General features: G+C 39.8%; 1 protein-coding gene across 1 annotated transcript in view; it reads left to right on the plus strand.

The window, feature by feature from the left end:
• DCC (DCC netrin 1 receptor) overlaps positions 1-17,271 on the plus strand; it is a gene marked incomplete at both ends in the record, with an annotated part of 1,188,726 nt that overhangs the window by 814,924 nt on the left and 356,531 nt on the right. The window contains one exon of the mRNA XM_079717018.1: positions 3,830-3,984. Coding sequence (XP_079573144.1) covers positions 3,830-3,984 — 155 coding nt within the window. The remainder of the gene's footprint in view (positions 1-3,829; positions 3,985-17,271) is intronic.

The raw sequence follows: 17,271 nt of genomic DNA on the forward strand, positions 1-17,271 counted from the left end.
GTTGTGGTGATATTTTGTTATAATAATAGAAATAATAGCAGTAATAACTGCCACATATGGAAGACTCCCTGAGTACCAGGTCTCATGCCTACTGCTTTATATGGTTCACATACAGCATCTCACTGAATTCTCTAGAAACTCTATGAGGTAAACATTTTTATAGCACCAATTTGCACTTGAGAAATCTGAGGCTCAGATAAGTTAATGAGAAAGCCAAGACAACAACCCCAGGCTTAAAAATCTTGAATCCACTCCATAGTCTACATAGCATTTTGATGTGACCTCAGTTTGATAGGATAAGCAGATTTCTGAAAATTGGCACATAATATGGAAATGTTTAGATCAAATTGTTGTTTAAAACCATTAAGAGCCCACATTGAAGAAACTAGTGGTAAATCTAGGGCATTGCTAGCGTCTGGTTGGAGGAAGGGCTGAGATCACTACCATGGAGGTGTTTTCTAAAGATGCTTTGTTCATACTCTGTTAACACTGAGGAAGTATCAGTTGTCCATAGCAATGAATATAATTTTTTTCTTGACCATTAGTAATCTGGGATATTTTTGGAGGCTGCTGGAGATGATAAGAACCTAAAACCCCCTTCCTTGTAATAAAATCCAGCATCCCCTTTTATACGTGAGTAATGTTTCTATTATATGATCTTAGACATTCTTTTTTTTTTTTTTTTTTGGCTGTACGCGGGCCTCTCACCATTGTGGCCTCTTGCGTTGCAGAGCACAGGCTCTAGACGCGCAGGCTCAGCGGCCATGGCTCACGGGCCCAGCCGCTCCGCGGCATATGGGATCTTCCCGGACCGGGGCACGAACCCTTGTCCCCTGCATCGGCAGGTGGACTCTCAACCACTGTGCCACCAGGGAAGGCCAGACATTCTTACCTGGACATGCCCAGATGTTCTTGCCTCTTTTTCCTTTGAAGAATGCCTTTTCAAGAGGTTATGCCAGCATGTCCTAGAACACAGCTATTTCATCTAAATTATTCAGTAGTTATAAGAATAAAGTCAGTTATGAAAGCTGTCCTTCCTTATAGATACTCAAGGAGTTTGGTATGCAGATCTGACCTTCAGTGACAAATATGTTGCTTGAAGGTTTAGAAAATACATCCTGAAATGACTCATAGCAGATGATAATTACACTCATTCTCCCAGTGGTTTCTGAATGCCCAGCTGTCTCTTCTTTCCCGTTAGGAGCTCATGTCTTCTATGCAAAGTACCCATGATCCAAATAGACCCCTTGTTTTCCCCTATTGTTGAATGATACCAATACTGGATCTAGAGGATGAAGTCCCATATTTCATTCTTAACGGTGGTATTCATTAACTGTGAGTCCTTTAAAAAAAAATGTTGTTTCTTTAAATCTCACTTTTACGTCTATAAAATAATGATAATAAAACCACCCTATTTATATAAAAAGAGAGGCAATGCATATAAAAATTCTGCTGAAAGAAAATAATATGCAAAACTGTCTACATCCACAAGGCATACCATCTGATTATGAGGGTTTTCTTTTAAAAAGCAATGAATTGGCCTGAATAATCTTAGTTTGGTAGAATAGATCAGTGTGATGTGTGGTACCTGGGAGCCCTATCTGATGTTTCTTACTCCTACTTACGATAGGTCACTATTGAATCCCACCCACATCCCTCCCTCACTGTAAGTCACAATTCAGCCTTGCAGCAAATTAACACAGTACTTGTAAAGGGATACCTAAACCTTGGGCTATATCCAGATTCATACAGGGTGTTTTTTTGTTTGTTTGTTTATCGTGGTAAAATATACAAAACATAGCATTTACAGTATTAACCATTTTTAAGTGTAGAGTTCTATGGCATTAATTGCATTCACCTTGTGGCACAACTCTCACTACCCTCTATCTCCAGAGTTTTTTCATCTTCCCCAACTGAACTCTGTATTCATTAAATACTAGCATCCCATCCCTCCCTCCACCTTGCCCCACCCACCATGCATATTTTAATTATGAGCGGTAATGGATAAATTAATGCTAACTGCTATAAGAAGCCCTCAAACTTATAATGGCTCTAATCTGTTTGACTCTGTAAAGTATTATAGAAAAAGGATGTTCCTGATTGACAGGCAGTTCTTCTCCCAGGTCTTCTCCAGAATTCTTGCAAAAATTTGACTTCTCTATCATCTGTGTATGGCTTCCAAGGTCTGCCTGCCACATATGTGGTTTTTCAAGGCCAGGCCTGGAATCAGCATGCATTGTGTACACTCAAACTGATTGATTAGACCCAGTCACGTGGCCTCATCTTGGCTTTAGGGGGGCCAGGACATACAGTCTAGTACATGAAGAAGGAGAAATGGGTTTGAGGAGGAGCCAACCAGTCTCTGTCAAATTAAGAGTGTATCTATGCCCGGCAATCACCATTCATGCCCGTAGAACTTTGTTTTCACTTTTCTCTTTGGAAGCTTAATTTACCCTGGCAGCAAAATAGGTTTTATTTTAAATATCTCCCCAAACAAAATAAAACTGAATGGTAAAATTAAAATGAATATATATAATTCCACTGAGATGCAAGAGATATCATCTAGACGTAGAAACCTTAAGAAACAGTTAAGTGGCTAGAAGGAACTCTTTCTTCACGTTCAATTGTACAAGACCAATGAGGATATAAATGTCTAGAATCATGTATGTCCTTAAAGCATAGTTTAGGAGTTCCTGGTTCTTATATGTCAGCATCCATATCCATAGGATTTGTCTTCTCTTAATATGAACTATAAATCTCACCCTGATCAGCAGATTAATTCATTTGTTTGGAGCCTCTGAGGAAGTTTTTAATTGGAAAATAAATTGGACGCATGCAGATGTGGCTTGAAGAAAAGGCAAGTAGACACGTGTTCCACTTTCTCCTCATGAGGAAGGGCATCTATTTCCTTTCACTAAATTGCACTTAACATAACCACAGGACCTCAAGCTCTGTACACATCAGCACTTGGCATCTGGCTTTTCCTTTCCTACAATGAAGGAAGATGCATAAATGCATTTGTTGACAGTACTGACAAAGACTGGCTTGTGGAATAATCAAAACCCTGATTTCTGTCATTAACTGAATGTTTACAAAACGCATCTTCCTGCCTACATTCCAGATGCTTCTTCTTATTTTACTAGCTCTTTGTTATGAGTTTTGAGACTAAACTGTAAAGTGTCAAGGGAAAAGACTTTAGTATGCAAGGTTCATGGGAATGGCATAAACTTGAACTCCCCAGAAACCCTGCAACATTTATTTATAGGCTCTTCCAGTCAGTTTACATCCCATAGTAAGCCTTTGAGGTCTTGCCTTACATGCAGAGTCAACAGGAAATGAGTAAGCAACCTTTTGGTCTACCTTACTGCTCTTGCTCATTTTTTTTTTAAATTAATTTATTTATTTTTGGCCGCGTTGAGTCTTTGTTGCTGTGTGCGGGCTTTCTCTAGTGCGGAGAACAGGGACTACTCTAAGTTGCAATGCGCGGGCTTCTCATTGTGGTGCAATGGCTTCTCATTGCGGTGGCTTCACTTGTGGTGGAGCACCGGCTTTAGACGCGTGGGCTTCAGTAGTTGTGGCTCACGGGCTTCAGTAGTTGTGGCTCACGGGCTCTAGAGCACAGGCTCAGTAGTTGTGGCGCACGGGCTTAGTTGCTCCACGGCATGTGGGATCTTCCTGGACCAGGGATCGAAACTGTGTCCCCTGCGTTGGCAGGCAGATTCTTAACCACTGTACCACCAGGGAAGTCCCTCTCTTGCTCATTAAGTAAAGGCTGTGGCTAAAAGTATTCATGTGGGAATAATCTTTCCCTGCAACTTTTATTTCCTAGGGAACGAGCAGTGAATACATCCCAGCCTGGGTCCCTTCAGTTTACTGTGGGAAACCTGAAGCCAGAAGCCATGTACACCTTCCGAGTCGTGGCCTACAACGAGTGGGGACCAGGGGAGAGCTCTCAGCCCGTCAAGGTGGCCACTCAGCCTGAGTGTGAGTATGAGACAGGAAGGGCAAATTTAGAAAGTATTTGTTTTCGTTGGCGATATCTTTGAATCCTTTCATAGTAATTTATTGAGGTGATGGAATGGAAGGAATATTTCTGAAGCAACATGTTTAACCCGAGGGTTTTTAAAGGTAAGATAACTTTAACAAAATGGCCTTCCCACTTTGGCCGTATCTCCATAATGACAAATTAACAACTATCAAGGCCTGGTCCATCCACACAGTCTACATATTCACTCCCGAGTGAGTGACTGACTCTACCGGCCAGTACTTCATCATCAACATTGGGTTTCAGCCTCCTGCATTGATTTTTTCAGATTTTTCTAAGTTTGTCTGTAAAAAGTGTAACATCAAAGGAGAAGAAAAATGGCATGGGACTTCTCAATACAGGGATTATTCAAGAATTTACTCATGCACTGAATGCCCTTAAGAAGCTTCCAAAAGTGAATCTAGATTTAAGAAATATAAAGAGATAATCTCTATTGGGCAATCTCATTGTCCTTTAACATAAATCACTATATTAAGCTCCATGATCACAAAGTAATGCAGCTGAATGTTCTTTGACCAAGTCATAATTTAGTGATTTCTACTTTTATAAAGGAACAGCCCCCAAACTGTACATTTGAAAAATATTTCTGTATCTTACAAAATTTTGATTTTTCTACTAAACTTCTAATTTATTTGGAAAGATTATTACTGATGAGTAGTCTGCCAGCTTTATTTTTTTTAGAGTTTAAAAAAATTGTAATCTAACAGCTAAATGACATGAAGGACTACTTATAACAAACTACATTATTTAGAGATTTGGACACCTAGTTTCATCTACTCCTGTTTTTTGTTTTTGTTTTTGTTTTTTGAATGATGCTATTTTATCTGTATTCCCAATCATTTTATTTAAAACTATATTTAACTTCAAAATCACCTCACATGCTTTTGAAAGAAGGTGAAGTAGAAATCAGAAAGATTTTCATTGGTACATATGAGAAAATAATCTTTGGACTAGGTCACTTCTTAAGGATTTGAAATCAGTATGTTGAAGAAGAGCAACTGAGACGTTGTCTGGCTGCTGGTATCATGCTCTGCACGCTGGGCAGAATCTCCGTTCCGTCTTCCACTCAGCCAAGGCTACAAAGACCAGATGAGGACAAATTGCAATAAAGTGTTTGTTGGGGGTGGGGATATGACTAAGCTGGACAAGTCTTAGAGATATTTGCCTCATAGAAATAAAACCTCACATAGCATCTTTAAGGGCATAGTAATGTACAGGTTTCAGATCACATAAAAAGAAATGAAATTGAGTTATTTGTAGTGAGATGGATGGACCTAAAATCTGTCATACAGAGTGAAGTAAGTCAGAAAGAGAAAAACAAATACCGTATGCTAACACATATATATGGAATCTAAAAAACAAAACAAAAAAAGTGGTTCTGAAAAACCTAGGGGCAAGACAGGAATAAAGACGCAGATGTACTAGAGAATGGACTTGAGGACACGGGGAGGGGGAGGGGTAAGCTGGGACAAAGTGAGAGAGTGGTAGTGTATGCATGGACGTACATACACTACCAAATGTAAAATAGATAGCTATTGGGAAGCAGCTGCATAGCACGGGGAGATCAGCTCAGTGTTTTGTGACCATCTAGAGGGGTGGGATAGGGAGGTTGGGAAGGAGGGAGACACAAGAGGGAAGACATATAGGGATATATGTATATGTATAACTGATTGACTTTGTTATAAAGCAGAAACTAACATACCATTGTAAAGCAATTATAGTCCAATAAAGATGTTTAAAAAAAAAGAAAAGAAAATGCAGCCTCTCAGGCAGGACCAGCTAAATAATTTGCAGGACCCAGAAGCTACAGTAGAGCATTAAGCCATGCTCCACATGGGACCCTCCTAAGCGTGGGATCTTTTGCAGCTTCATTAGTCGTATGCCCACAAAGCTGGTCCGACTTCTTCTTAAGAATGTTTTGTTGCTGTTTGGATTGAAATCACGAGATAATGCTGATTTCCACTTCGCAGTGACTATGTTCACGTGTAATTTGAGTCATCAATTTCTTCATTGACTTTTTTTTTTATTAATTAATTAATTTATTTTTGGCTGTGTTGGGTCTTTGTTTCTGTGCAAGGGCTTTCTCTAGTTGCGGCAAGCGGGGGCCACTCTTCATCACGGTGCGTGGGCCTCTCACTATCGTGGCCTCTCTTGTTGCGGAGCACAGGCTCCAGACGCCCAGGCTCAGTAGTTGTGGCTCACGGGCCTAGTTGCTCTGCGGCATGTGGGATCTTCCCAGACCAGGGCTCAAACCCGTGTCCCCTGCATTGGGAGGCAGATTCTCAACCACTGCGCCACCAGGGAAGCCCCTCTTCAATGACTTTTCACAGATCGTATATATACAAAATCAATAACTTTTATGAATATTTTGTATTTTAATCAATAAACTTGAATAAAAACAAATTAAGTCAAAATATATATTTTTGAAAATGGTATATGCCATGTTGTATACAGACTGATAGTTGAAAAAACCATAAAAAATTCTGTAAAAACATCTTGTTCAATTTTCTCATGGCAGAACTTAAACTTTAAAAGCATGTTCATTTTCAGAAGATACAATTTCTATGGATCGTCTGAATTCTTCACTTCCTAATCCAACTATTATCCCTGGAATTGTTTTAGTGTACTTTTCAAGGCTGACTGGCTATGATTACATTACATTTCTGATGAAAATTGTACGCAGTCAGTTTCACTTCTAGGACTGAGCAGCATTATTTTTCTTCTATTAATACCATTATTTTTAAGTATCCAGTTTGAAAATCAATATCCAGCATTTTTTTAATTCACATTTTTAAAAACCTTTCCAAGCCAAGGGACAAGAAAGTCTTTTCCATTTGGATACCGACTAATAATAACGCCTCATTTCATTAAAAACATTACTCATGATACAACATTTTTAGTATAATTAATCAAAAAAAAAGTCTGATTATTTGTATTACACATATGGCCTTAACCTTTATAAAGTAAAAACAATAATACAATTCAACTTACAAGTATGTTTAATTAACACCCACTGTGTTCCTAATACTGTTCTACACTGTTTGAGACAGGTTAAGAAAACATATCTGTGTAATGAAGTAACAGCACTTAGGGCTCTCAGAAGCTTCCTGAGGAAGCAAATATTTTAAATATGTAACAGCAACAAAACAAGTAAGGCAACTTGTATGAATTTGTTAAATGAAATATCAAAAATCTGAATCACAGATTTGTTTATGAGCCCATACTTGTGACGGCCGAGGCATATGATGCCAAAAGCTCATCAGCCTCTGTGTACGGGTGCAGACTGAATCTCCGAGACAGAGTTTTGGGCAAAGTAGAAAAGAATAGCTTTATTGCTTTGCCAGGCAAAGGGGAACACAGCAGGCTCCTGCCCTTGAAAACTATATGTACCAACCAGGGAGGATTTGCTGAGGAGTTTTATGGCAATGGTTCAAGGGTGGGGTTGCTGATAAGATTAGGGTGTATACAGGGTTTAGGTTCTTTAATCTTGTTTCAGGTAATCTTCTTGATGAACTTTCTGGTCCCTTTAGTCTGGCCTCAGATGGTCTTCTCTGACATAAAGAATGCTAACATCTTCATTTGCTGGGTTTTAATTCTATAAAAGGCTTAAAGACATTGTTATGTGTATCCCTTGAGGCAGCACCAGGACCCCGCCCCAAGGCTGCACTATTGTTCCTTGGCTGTTCCTCCCTTGACTCTGCATCCCTTCCCTTCCCAGATTAGCAACTGTTCAAATCTGCCCTTTGGATCTCAGGGAAGGTCATGGAGGCTGGAGTCTGTTCCCTACAAGAAACGAGGGACATGAAAATGCTCCCATGGCCAGGAGCCCCATAGGGTCCTGCTCGGTCTCACATATTGTCTAGGTAATTTTTTATGCCTTAATCATATTGTGCTTGCCTCCTCAAATAAGTGCTTTATTACAAAGACAGCTGCTTCGGTCCTTTGTATATATCTTATATTCTTCCTCATTCAGAAAGCAGTCTGAGAATTTATGTAGAAGAACTCACTGGGTGCTGGTTTCTGTAAGCATTTACTTTGCTTAAAAATTAGCATAACTGATGATAAGGCATAAAATAAAAACTAAACACCTAACTGAATAAAAGGTTACTTGTTGGTATTGTTGTCTTGTATAAGTTATCTTTCTCCAGAAAATGAAAGTAGAAAATCATTCTGGTTTCGAAACATTGAAAGTATCTTGAATTTTTTTCATTAAGGGCAGTGATAGTGGTCTTACAATGCTGACTATATTTTGGCCTTTAAAAACACCTTTGTTTTATTAAATCACCTCTCTTCTTACCACTGTATGGAGTAAGGATTATTTCCTTTGCAGGCCATTGTTTACTTGCAGGGTGACCTGATAGTGTTTCATTAAGAATTGGATAATTGTCCTTGGATAATTAATCTCTTACTGAGTAGATAGGTAGATAGGAACAGTTCAGCCTAGATAAACAGTACTTTAGAATATCTTTTACATGTGCAAAACAGCAAACTCCTTCAATTCATTTAGATTAAGAGTATTGTGTAGCTCACTCGCTGTCTTTATTACAGACATTAGGATAAATAAATTATGTTATCAGGACTAATAGGTACCGCTTGTGTATTTTATCTTCTGTTGTTAACACAAAATGCCATTTTAGCAATTTAAAAATATTTCTAGGGTAAGGAACACTTCATCTTCTCCAAACCTGCTCAGTAATACACCAATTCCTGAGTAAGATGGAACATCTGAGAGATCCTGTGCTTCATCTCCTCCTCTCCCCACTCCCCTCCCTCCCCTTTCTCTTCCCTATTCTTTCTCTTCCTTCTCTTTTAAGCTCATCCTTCTGTGTTTTTAGAGGAAGTTCAGAGGCTGATTTTATTACTTGGTTAGAATTTCAGAATTTAGAGGCAAAGGTGGGGGGACATATTCATTGTTCTCTCACTGACAAAATGATCTTATCTTTTGAAAATGGGTCTCGTCTGGTTAGCATTTGCTTGCTCGTTTTATCACTGTTTTTCCAAATGTGATGTAGTAATTGTACACTAAAATGACATAGCTTTTATACAAATTGAATTTCACGTTTTCCATGTTATTTGAAAATAGCAACTCTGTTATGAAAACCATATTCTCAAGGAATAAACACTGATGGAAAACATGTCTGAAATATAAATCAGCCAGCAACTGTTTCTAAAAAGTGCACGCGTACTGCAGTAATCATTTAAAGAGATCAGCAGCCCAAGATCCAGTTTATGAAATAATCACCCAGCATACAAAGGCTTGATTTATAGGAAGGTCTGTGTCTCCCGATTATATCTTCCTTTGGCTAAACCCTTGCTCTTCCCCCTGCCTTTATGGTGTATAATTTCTTTGCTGTATTATCAGCCGGATTTAAGTCCCCGTGTGCTTAAGACTTGTCTAATCTTTTCACACCACATGTGGAGAATTTTTGAATTATTATTTGGGGTCCTTTAAGATGCTGCTAAGGCAGTTTAATCGTGAAGGATGTTAAAATGGACCACATACTGGCTGGAGGCTTGAGTTAGAATGGGGAGCCTATTTGCTAGACCACAACCCAATTATCCACAAAACCCTTTTATAGTTAAGTGTTGTAAGTAATATTCTTAGTCCATTATATTCTTTACACTGAAAAGATGAGCGAAAGCAACCCCCGAATCGACTTTAGAATATATTATACAGAGGAAATAGGTCTTCCCTGGTGGTCCAGTGGTTAAGACTCTGCGCTTCCACTGCAGGGGGCACGGGTTCAATCCCTGGTCAGGGAACTAAGATCCCACATGCTGCGCGGTGCAGGCTAAAAATAAAAACATAAACAAAAAATACTCTACGGGGCTTCCCTGGTGGCACAGTGGTTAAGAATCTGCTTGCCAGTGCAGGGGACAGGGGTTCGAGCCCTGGTCTGGGAAGATCCCACATGCCGCCGAGGAACTAAGCCCGTGCGCCACAACTACTGAGCCTGTGCTCTAGAGCCCACGAGCCACAACTACTGAAGCCCGCACGCCTAGAGCCTGTGCTGCACAGCAAAGAGAAGCGACCACAATGAGAAGCCTGCACACCTCAACAAAGAGTAGCCCCCGCTTGCTGCAACTAGAGAAAGCCCGCATGCAGCAACGAAGACCCAATGCAGCCAAAAATAAAATAAATTAATTAAAAGAAAAGATAATTAACTGTTTAAAAAAAGAATTTATTATACAGAGGAAATAGACATATTTGCCTTTTTCATCTGTCCCTGGATTTTTTTTATTTTAATTCTAATAAAGCTCTACTTCTGTGGTTGTTATGGGGGGGGTACTGGAAAGTCTCTGAACATTATGTCTCCAAACATTACTATCCATATCCTAGGACAAGTTCCTTAATCCTTGAAACCTCATTGTCCTTGATTATCAATTGGAGATATGAATGATTTACCCCTCCCGCTCCTGATGCCAAAAGCTGAGCCTCTCTGTGCACCGGTGCTGACTCGAATCTCGGAGACAAGAGTTTTGGGTGAAGTAGACAAGGATAGCTTTATCATTTTTCCAGGCAAAGGGGGACACAGCAGGCTCCTGCCTCAAAACACTATGGATCCCAACCTAGGAGGATTTGAGTTTTAGAGCAATAGTTCAAGGGTACGGTTGCTGACAGGATTAGGGTGTGTGCAGGGTCTCAGGTGGTCCGACTCCTAATCTTGATGAGCTTCTCTGGTCCCTTTAACTTTGCCTCAGGTGGTTTTGTGGCTGGGCCTCCCTTGACTACCAACTGTGTGCATCTGCCCTTTCAGGGAAGGTCATCGAGGCAGGAGTCTTGCCTACAAGAAACAGGGGCCAAAAAGGCTTCCGTGCCCAGGAGCCCCACAGGGTCCTCCTCAGTTTCATTCCCAGGTTGTAAAGATGAAATGTGATAACATATGGGAAGACCCTAAGTCTTACGTGGCATCTAGTAGGCACTCAATAGAGAGAAGTTCCCTGCCCCTAATGGGATCAAATGGAAACATAATTCCAACTGCCCTGCACTGACAACCAAAGTGGGACACTCAGTAGAGTAATCACTAAGGTAATAAGGCTTGATTACTATGCAATCAGCCATTTACGTATATTATTACTTTCCCCCTAATCATCCCCTCCCTATTACTTAGCACGCTATTGTAGACTGGTTTGTTGTCTAATTTGCCTCTTGTACATCTTTGTAACCCTAACTAAATTTTGAAGCTTTATGAGCAGAAAACACTCTATTATCCCATAAAATGTGTCACAGCATTGCCATTTTGCGAATAGCTAGTTGGTTAACATTTGCTGGTAGAATCTGATTTGTACTTAATTTGTGGCGGAGATGATACATATCAGCAGTATTCATCATGATTCTATAAATTAAGCAAGCCAAGTAAATTACAGTTCTGTCTAGCTAATTTCTTTTATCACTTAAACTGGTTTCCAATTATTGACTGCACTGCATGGTAATTTGAGTGAATATTTGGGATGACTGTGGAGGCGAAGTTGACCGTGAGCCAATCAGCTGGTCCAGTTTTGTGGTCGTGTACGTGGCTATAGACTAATAGTAGAAAGAAAGAAATATAAGCACTGATGTTTCATCTTTTTAGGTAACACACAAATGCTGGTATAATTTAAATATTCTCTCGTTGCAAAACATGTTTTCAGGTATTACAAGTATAAGATGAGAGACATTAAAGGCTTATGGTATGGCATCCCCTGCAACAGAAGGCTTAAGGAATCCATTTGGATTTTTTTTTTTTTTTTTTTTTTTTGCGTTACGTGGACTTCTCACTGCTGTGGCCTCTCCCGTTGCGGAGCACAGGCTCCGGACGCACAGGCTCAGCGGCCATGGCTCACGGGCCCAGCCCTTCCGCGGCATGTGGGATCTTCCCGGACCGGGGCACGAACCCGCGTCCCCTGCATCAGCAGGCGGACTCCCAACCATTGTGCCACCAGGGAAGCCCCCATTTGGATTTAATGGTCAATTAGCGAGGTATTATATCTTCTACAATGATGTATATTAGTGGAAGAATTAGAGGTAGGCTTGTGAGGGTGGGTTGATTAGTTAGAAAAATTGAAAGCAAAACGTGAGTCATTCTGTGCTTATTCATTCATTCAGTCAGTCATTCAAAATGATTCTTTTGTGCTATGTCCTAGACTTCATGGTCCCATACAATCACCATTAGCTACATGTGCCTATTTACATTTCAATGTATTGATGTAAAATAAAATCTAAAATGCAGGCACACCAACCCCATCTGTCAAGGTAGCACTTAAAATTTAAATACAATTGAAAACTAAAAATTCAGCACCTCATTAGCCACATTTCAAGAGTTCATGTATGACTACTGGCTACTGTAGAGGACAGCACAGAGAACATTACCATTATTGCAGAAAGTTCTATGGGGCACCCCTGATCTAGATGCTCTGCTAGTACATGAGGATACAAAAGCAAGTCAGATAATGTCCTGACTCCGAAGGAACTATTAGTCTAGTGTAAACTATTTTAATTAAGCAAAACTCATTAAAAAGGTATTTAATAGATTAGTCCCCTTTGAAAGTTGAAAAAGTTCATTATGTGTTGAATTAATATAAAAGATTAATTTTTAAAAGACCAGAGAGTCTAGATCTGAACATATTTTCTGAGTAGTTTCTCAAAGCTCCCTAAATATTTTCTCAGATAAAAAAAATATATACATATTATATATTATATATATATATATATATATATATATTTCAGTGCACAATTAAGGATGAAGGACAAAGATGACTTGTTGTTTGGGGTAATCAGTGGTACAGCATAATTCAATTCCCCTAAAAAGCCTCTACTGGTTCCTTGTTACTCTCTCTGAGCACAAAGCATAATTCAAGCTTCTTCCACTGGTATAAACAAACATCTAGAGAAGCTATCTGCTTGGTGAGAAAGTATAGAGAAAAAAGCTACAGATTTCTCACTGCTATTAGGGATTGTGAAGAAAGATGACATGAGAGTGTCATAATAATGAGAAGTTCCTGGAGAGTATGGGTATCTAGCCTGGGATAATGAGGTTCCAAAAAGGTAGATTTGTTTTGGGTTTAATTGCCTTGTTTGGTTATGTAGCCTACTGAAAATGAAAGTAGGCTGCTTGGTAAACTGAATTAGAGCAAAATAGAGCTTGAACATCATCAGGGGTACTGTCATCATGCTGCAGCAGCCAAATAAAATTCTACTTAAAAGATAAAACAGCTGAGCTGAGCTCTTTTATGGGACTCCTTCAGTTATATTGGATTCTATGGAAAGCTGGTGTTCATGAAGTGAAGAAGAGTAAAGACACACAGAGAATATAGCATTTTTACTCATATGTATTTATATATTCTCTCATCTTGACAGCCCTTTTATCTGTATGGTCCATAAGCAATTATTGAGCACCTACTGTGTGTCAAGCCTTTTATAAGGTGCTGGAGAGGTAGAAGGTAAAATAAGATGGGCAGAATAGTATCCAAAAATTTAGGGATGAAATTTTTGAAGAAAATATAGTAAGATAAATTGTTCTAAATCATACTGTGGGATCATATTTATTTCTTCTTTTTTTTAACCTAAAGTTAGGATTATAAGATATTAGCGTATAAATGCTATATAATTTAATACATATATACATACATCTATGTACACACATATACATTTTGTGTTTTAGTATGAAACATGATAGTACTTTTTAGAAAGTTGCACCTGAAGAAATTTATAGTTGACTATCCTCATGTGATACCCAACCCAAAAAGAGTGAAACTCATTTTTTTTTTAAACATCTTTATTGGAGTATAATTGCTTTACAATGGGGTGTTAGTTTCACTTTATAACAAAGTGAATCAGCTATATGTATACATATATCCCCATATCTCCTCCCTCTTGCGTCTCCCTCCCACGCTCCGTATCCCACCCCTCTAGGTGGTCACAAAGCACTGAGCTGATCTCCCTGTGCTATGTGTCTGCTTCCCACTAGCTATCTGTTTTACATTTGGTAGTGTATATATGTCCATGTCACTCTCTCACTTTGTCCCAGCTTACCCTTCCCCATCCCCGTGTCCTCAAGTCCATTTTCTACGTCTGAGTCTTTATTCCTGTCCTGCCCCTAGGTTTTCCAGAACCTTGTTTTTGTCTTTTTTAGATTCCATATATATGTGTTAGCATATGGTATTTGTTTTTCTCTTTCTGACTTACTTCACTCTGTATGACAGACTCTAGGTCTATCCACCTCACTACAAATAACTCAATTTCATTTCTTTTTATGGCTGAGTAATATTCCATTGTATATATGTGCCACATCTTCTTTATCCATTCATCTGTCGACAGACACTTAGGTTGCTTCCATGTCCTGGCTGTTGTAAGTAGAGCTGCAATGAACATTGTGGTACATGACTCTTTTTTTTTTTTTTTGCGGTACGCAGGCTTCTCACTGTTGTGGCCTCTCCCGTTGCGGAGCACAGGCTCTGGACTTGCAGGCTCAGCGGCCATGGCTCACGGGCCCAGCCGCTCCACAGCATGTGGGATCTTCCCAGACCGGGGCATGAACCCATGTCCCCTGCATCGGCAGGTGGACTCTCAACCCCTGCACCACCAGGGAAGCCCACATGACTCTTTTTGAATTATGGTTTTCTCAGGGTATATGCCCAGTAGTGGGATTGCTGGGTCATATGGTAGTTCTACTTTTAGTGAAACTCATTTTTAAATCACTATTTTACAGACTCTTTTAACTGCAGGTTATATTCTGCCTACTCTGATGTATCTTATGTGCTACACAAAAGGATAATAATTTGACTTTAACTCTTATTCTCTGATTCCAGTGTTCCTGCATTGTTATATTGTTTTAATAAAGATATTATTTCTACTTTGTAGGAACACAGCTAAAGGGAATAATACCTACAACTATTCCCTGTTCTGTGAAAACTCTTTTGGGTCTCAGCCCAATCTTCCCACCTTGGGAAGCCCCATATCACATCCAATATTGAGTTTAAACTGGGCCAGAATTTCTGACCACAGGATATTTGACAGGTACAGGGGATTTCCATGGGTTGAAATTGAAAGATTTTTAAGGTGAGGCCACACAATTACTGCTTTCAATGTTGGATGTTAAAATTGGAGTCAAGATGGTGCCACCAGTGTCCAAGAGGAAATGATCATGGCTTTTTATTAACTGGAGGTCAAATAGTGGAACTCTGAGCCCGTGATTAATGCAGGTAACCTGTTCATTACCACCTTATTTTAATCTGTAATTAGTGTTCCAGGTCTTTAGAATGGAGGAGAGAGAAAGGTAGTTGAGAACAAGCATTCAGAAATCAGATTGGATTAGAATTCTGTCATTTTTACTTACTAGCTAACTAGGGTAAGCTGGTTTTGCTAAACCACAGCTCCCTCATATGTAAAATAGGGAGATCTTGCAGGGATGTTGTAAAACTTAAAAGAAAAATCTGTAAAATGGGACAAAACAGTACATCCTCAAATGATTATTCTGAGAATTAAATGAGCTGTTTAGAATAAAATACTTGCCTGCTCTCTGGCACTTTGTCAGTCCTCAATAAATGCTATTATAATCATGCATTCCATCATTGCTATATTCTAATTATTCTCATGAAGTCATGTTCCTTAACAATGCACATAATTTGTTCATTTCTATCTGTGGGCTGCTGACATGTGTTTGAAATGCTCTCTTTCTTCTTTAGGCTATTTCATAAGTCTCTTCTCTTTTGATTTTAAGATTTTATTTAAGATTTTAAAAGCAGAAAGGCCACTCTGGCTAATTCACCCCATGGATCCATCTGTTAGTCTGCATAAGCTCATTTTTCCCACTCCAAATTTGTTCATGTCTTTCATTCATTCATTTTTTTCTTTCAACAAATAGTTATTGTGTGACCCTGGTGGGCTACCCTGTATTTCTCAGCATTGGGAGTTCAGCAGTAAAAAAAAAAAAGACAGACAAATGTTTATCTTTATGAGGTTTCTATTCTAGTAATAGAAAGGGACAATAAACCAATAAAAATAAAGCATGCAGAAGAATAAACTAGTTTAAGGAGATAGAGAATGAAAAGGATAGAGGTGATTCTAGAAAGGAAAGTCAGGAGAACCTTTCTGAAGAAGAGGCATTTAAGGGGACCTGGGAATGAATTTGGAGGGATGCCAGCAAAGATCTTGGGCAGGCACATTTTAGGCAGAGCCAACAGCAAGTGCCAAGTCCCTGGAGAGGAAGAGGAAGAGGACCACTGTGTGGCAAGCAGAACAAAGAAGAGGGAGAGTGAAGAGAGGAGGTCACAGGTAGCAGGGCCCAGACATGAGAGACCTGGAAGCCACAGTAAGGAAGGTGGATTAGTTCTCAGTGCAGAGGCATCTGCACAGGGGGGATGACATGATGTAATTTTCATTTTAGAAGTGGGAGCTAGAGAGGAGGCTAATGTGTAGTACAGTCAAGAGATGTTGGTAGGTCCTGTTTTGGGGAAACTATAGAGGTATTAAGGACTGGTAGGATTCAGGATGCCTCTGGAAAAGATGAGACTTGCTGCTGGGTGTGGGATAGGAGAAAAGACAGGAGTCAAATTTACTCTTTGATGTTAAGCCTCAGAAACTAGGTGAATTGTGGGACCATTTTGGGTTCTGAAACTTGATAAAGAGCCAGCTTGGAGGGTGTGTGGGGAGGGGAGAGACATGAGGGACAAATCAAGACTTTAAAAAAATATATGTTAGGGGCTTCCCTGGTGGCGCAGTGGTTGAGAGTCTGCCTGCCAATGCAGGGGACACGGGTTCATGCCCCGGTCCGGGAAGATCCCACATGCCGCAGAGCAGCTGGGCCCGTGAGCCATGGCCGCTGAGCCTGCGCGTCCGGAGCCTGTGCTCTGCAACAAGAGAGGCCACAACAGTGAGAGGCCCGCGTACCGCAAAAAAAAAAAAAAAAGTTAGGTTTCACTGTTAAATGGATTCAGGTTTTATTTATTTAATTAGACTGTAAGTTCAAAGAAGGTGCCCAATATTTTGAATAGAAAAATAAAACGCCACGTACTGCTAGCCAATGGCCAAGGTCATGCAGTATTTCGCTTCTTATAGTGGCAAAACTGAACAGTTGTTGGAGTAACAGGGGCAAATTCTCCATGTTGTCAACTATAAAATATCTGTGCCCTACATGTCCCTGATTCATGTGTTACAGGGATATGCACAGTGCCATGCTCAGAAGACACTCAAATATTTGTCAATCACAGAGAAGCATCCTTCTTAGAAAGCATCCTGGCAGGCCAGT

This window comes from Hyperoodon ampullatus, assembly GCF_949752795.1.
Source record: "Hyperoodon ampullatus genome assembly, chromosome: 13".
NCBI classification, from domain to species: Eukaryota; Metazoa; Chordata; class Mammalia; order Artiodactyla; family Ziphiidae; genus Hyperoodon; species Hyperoodon ampullatus.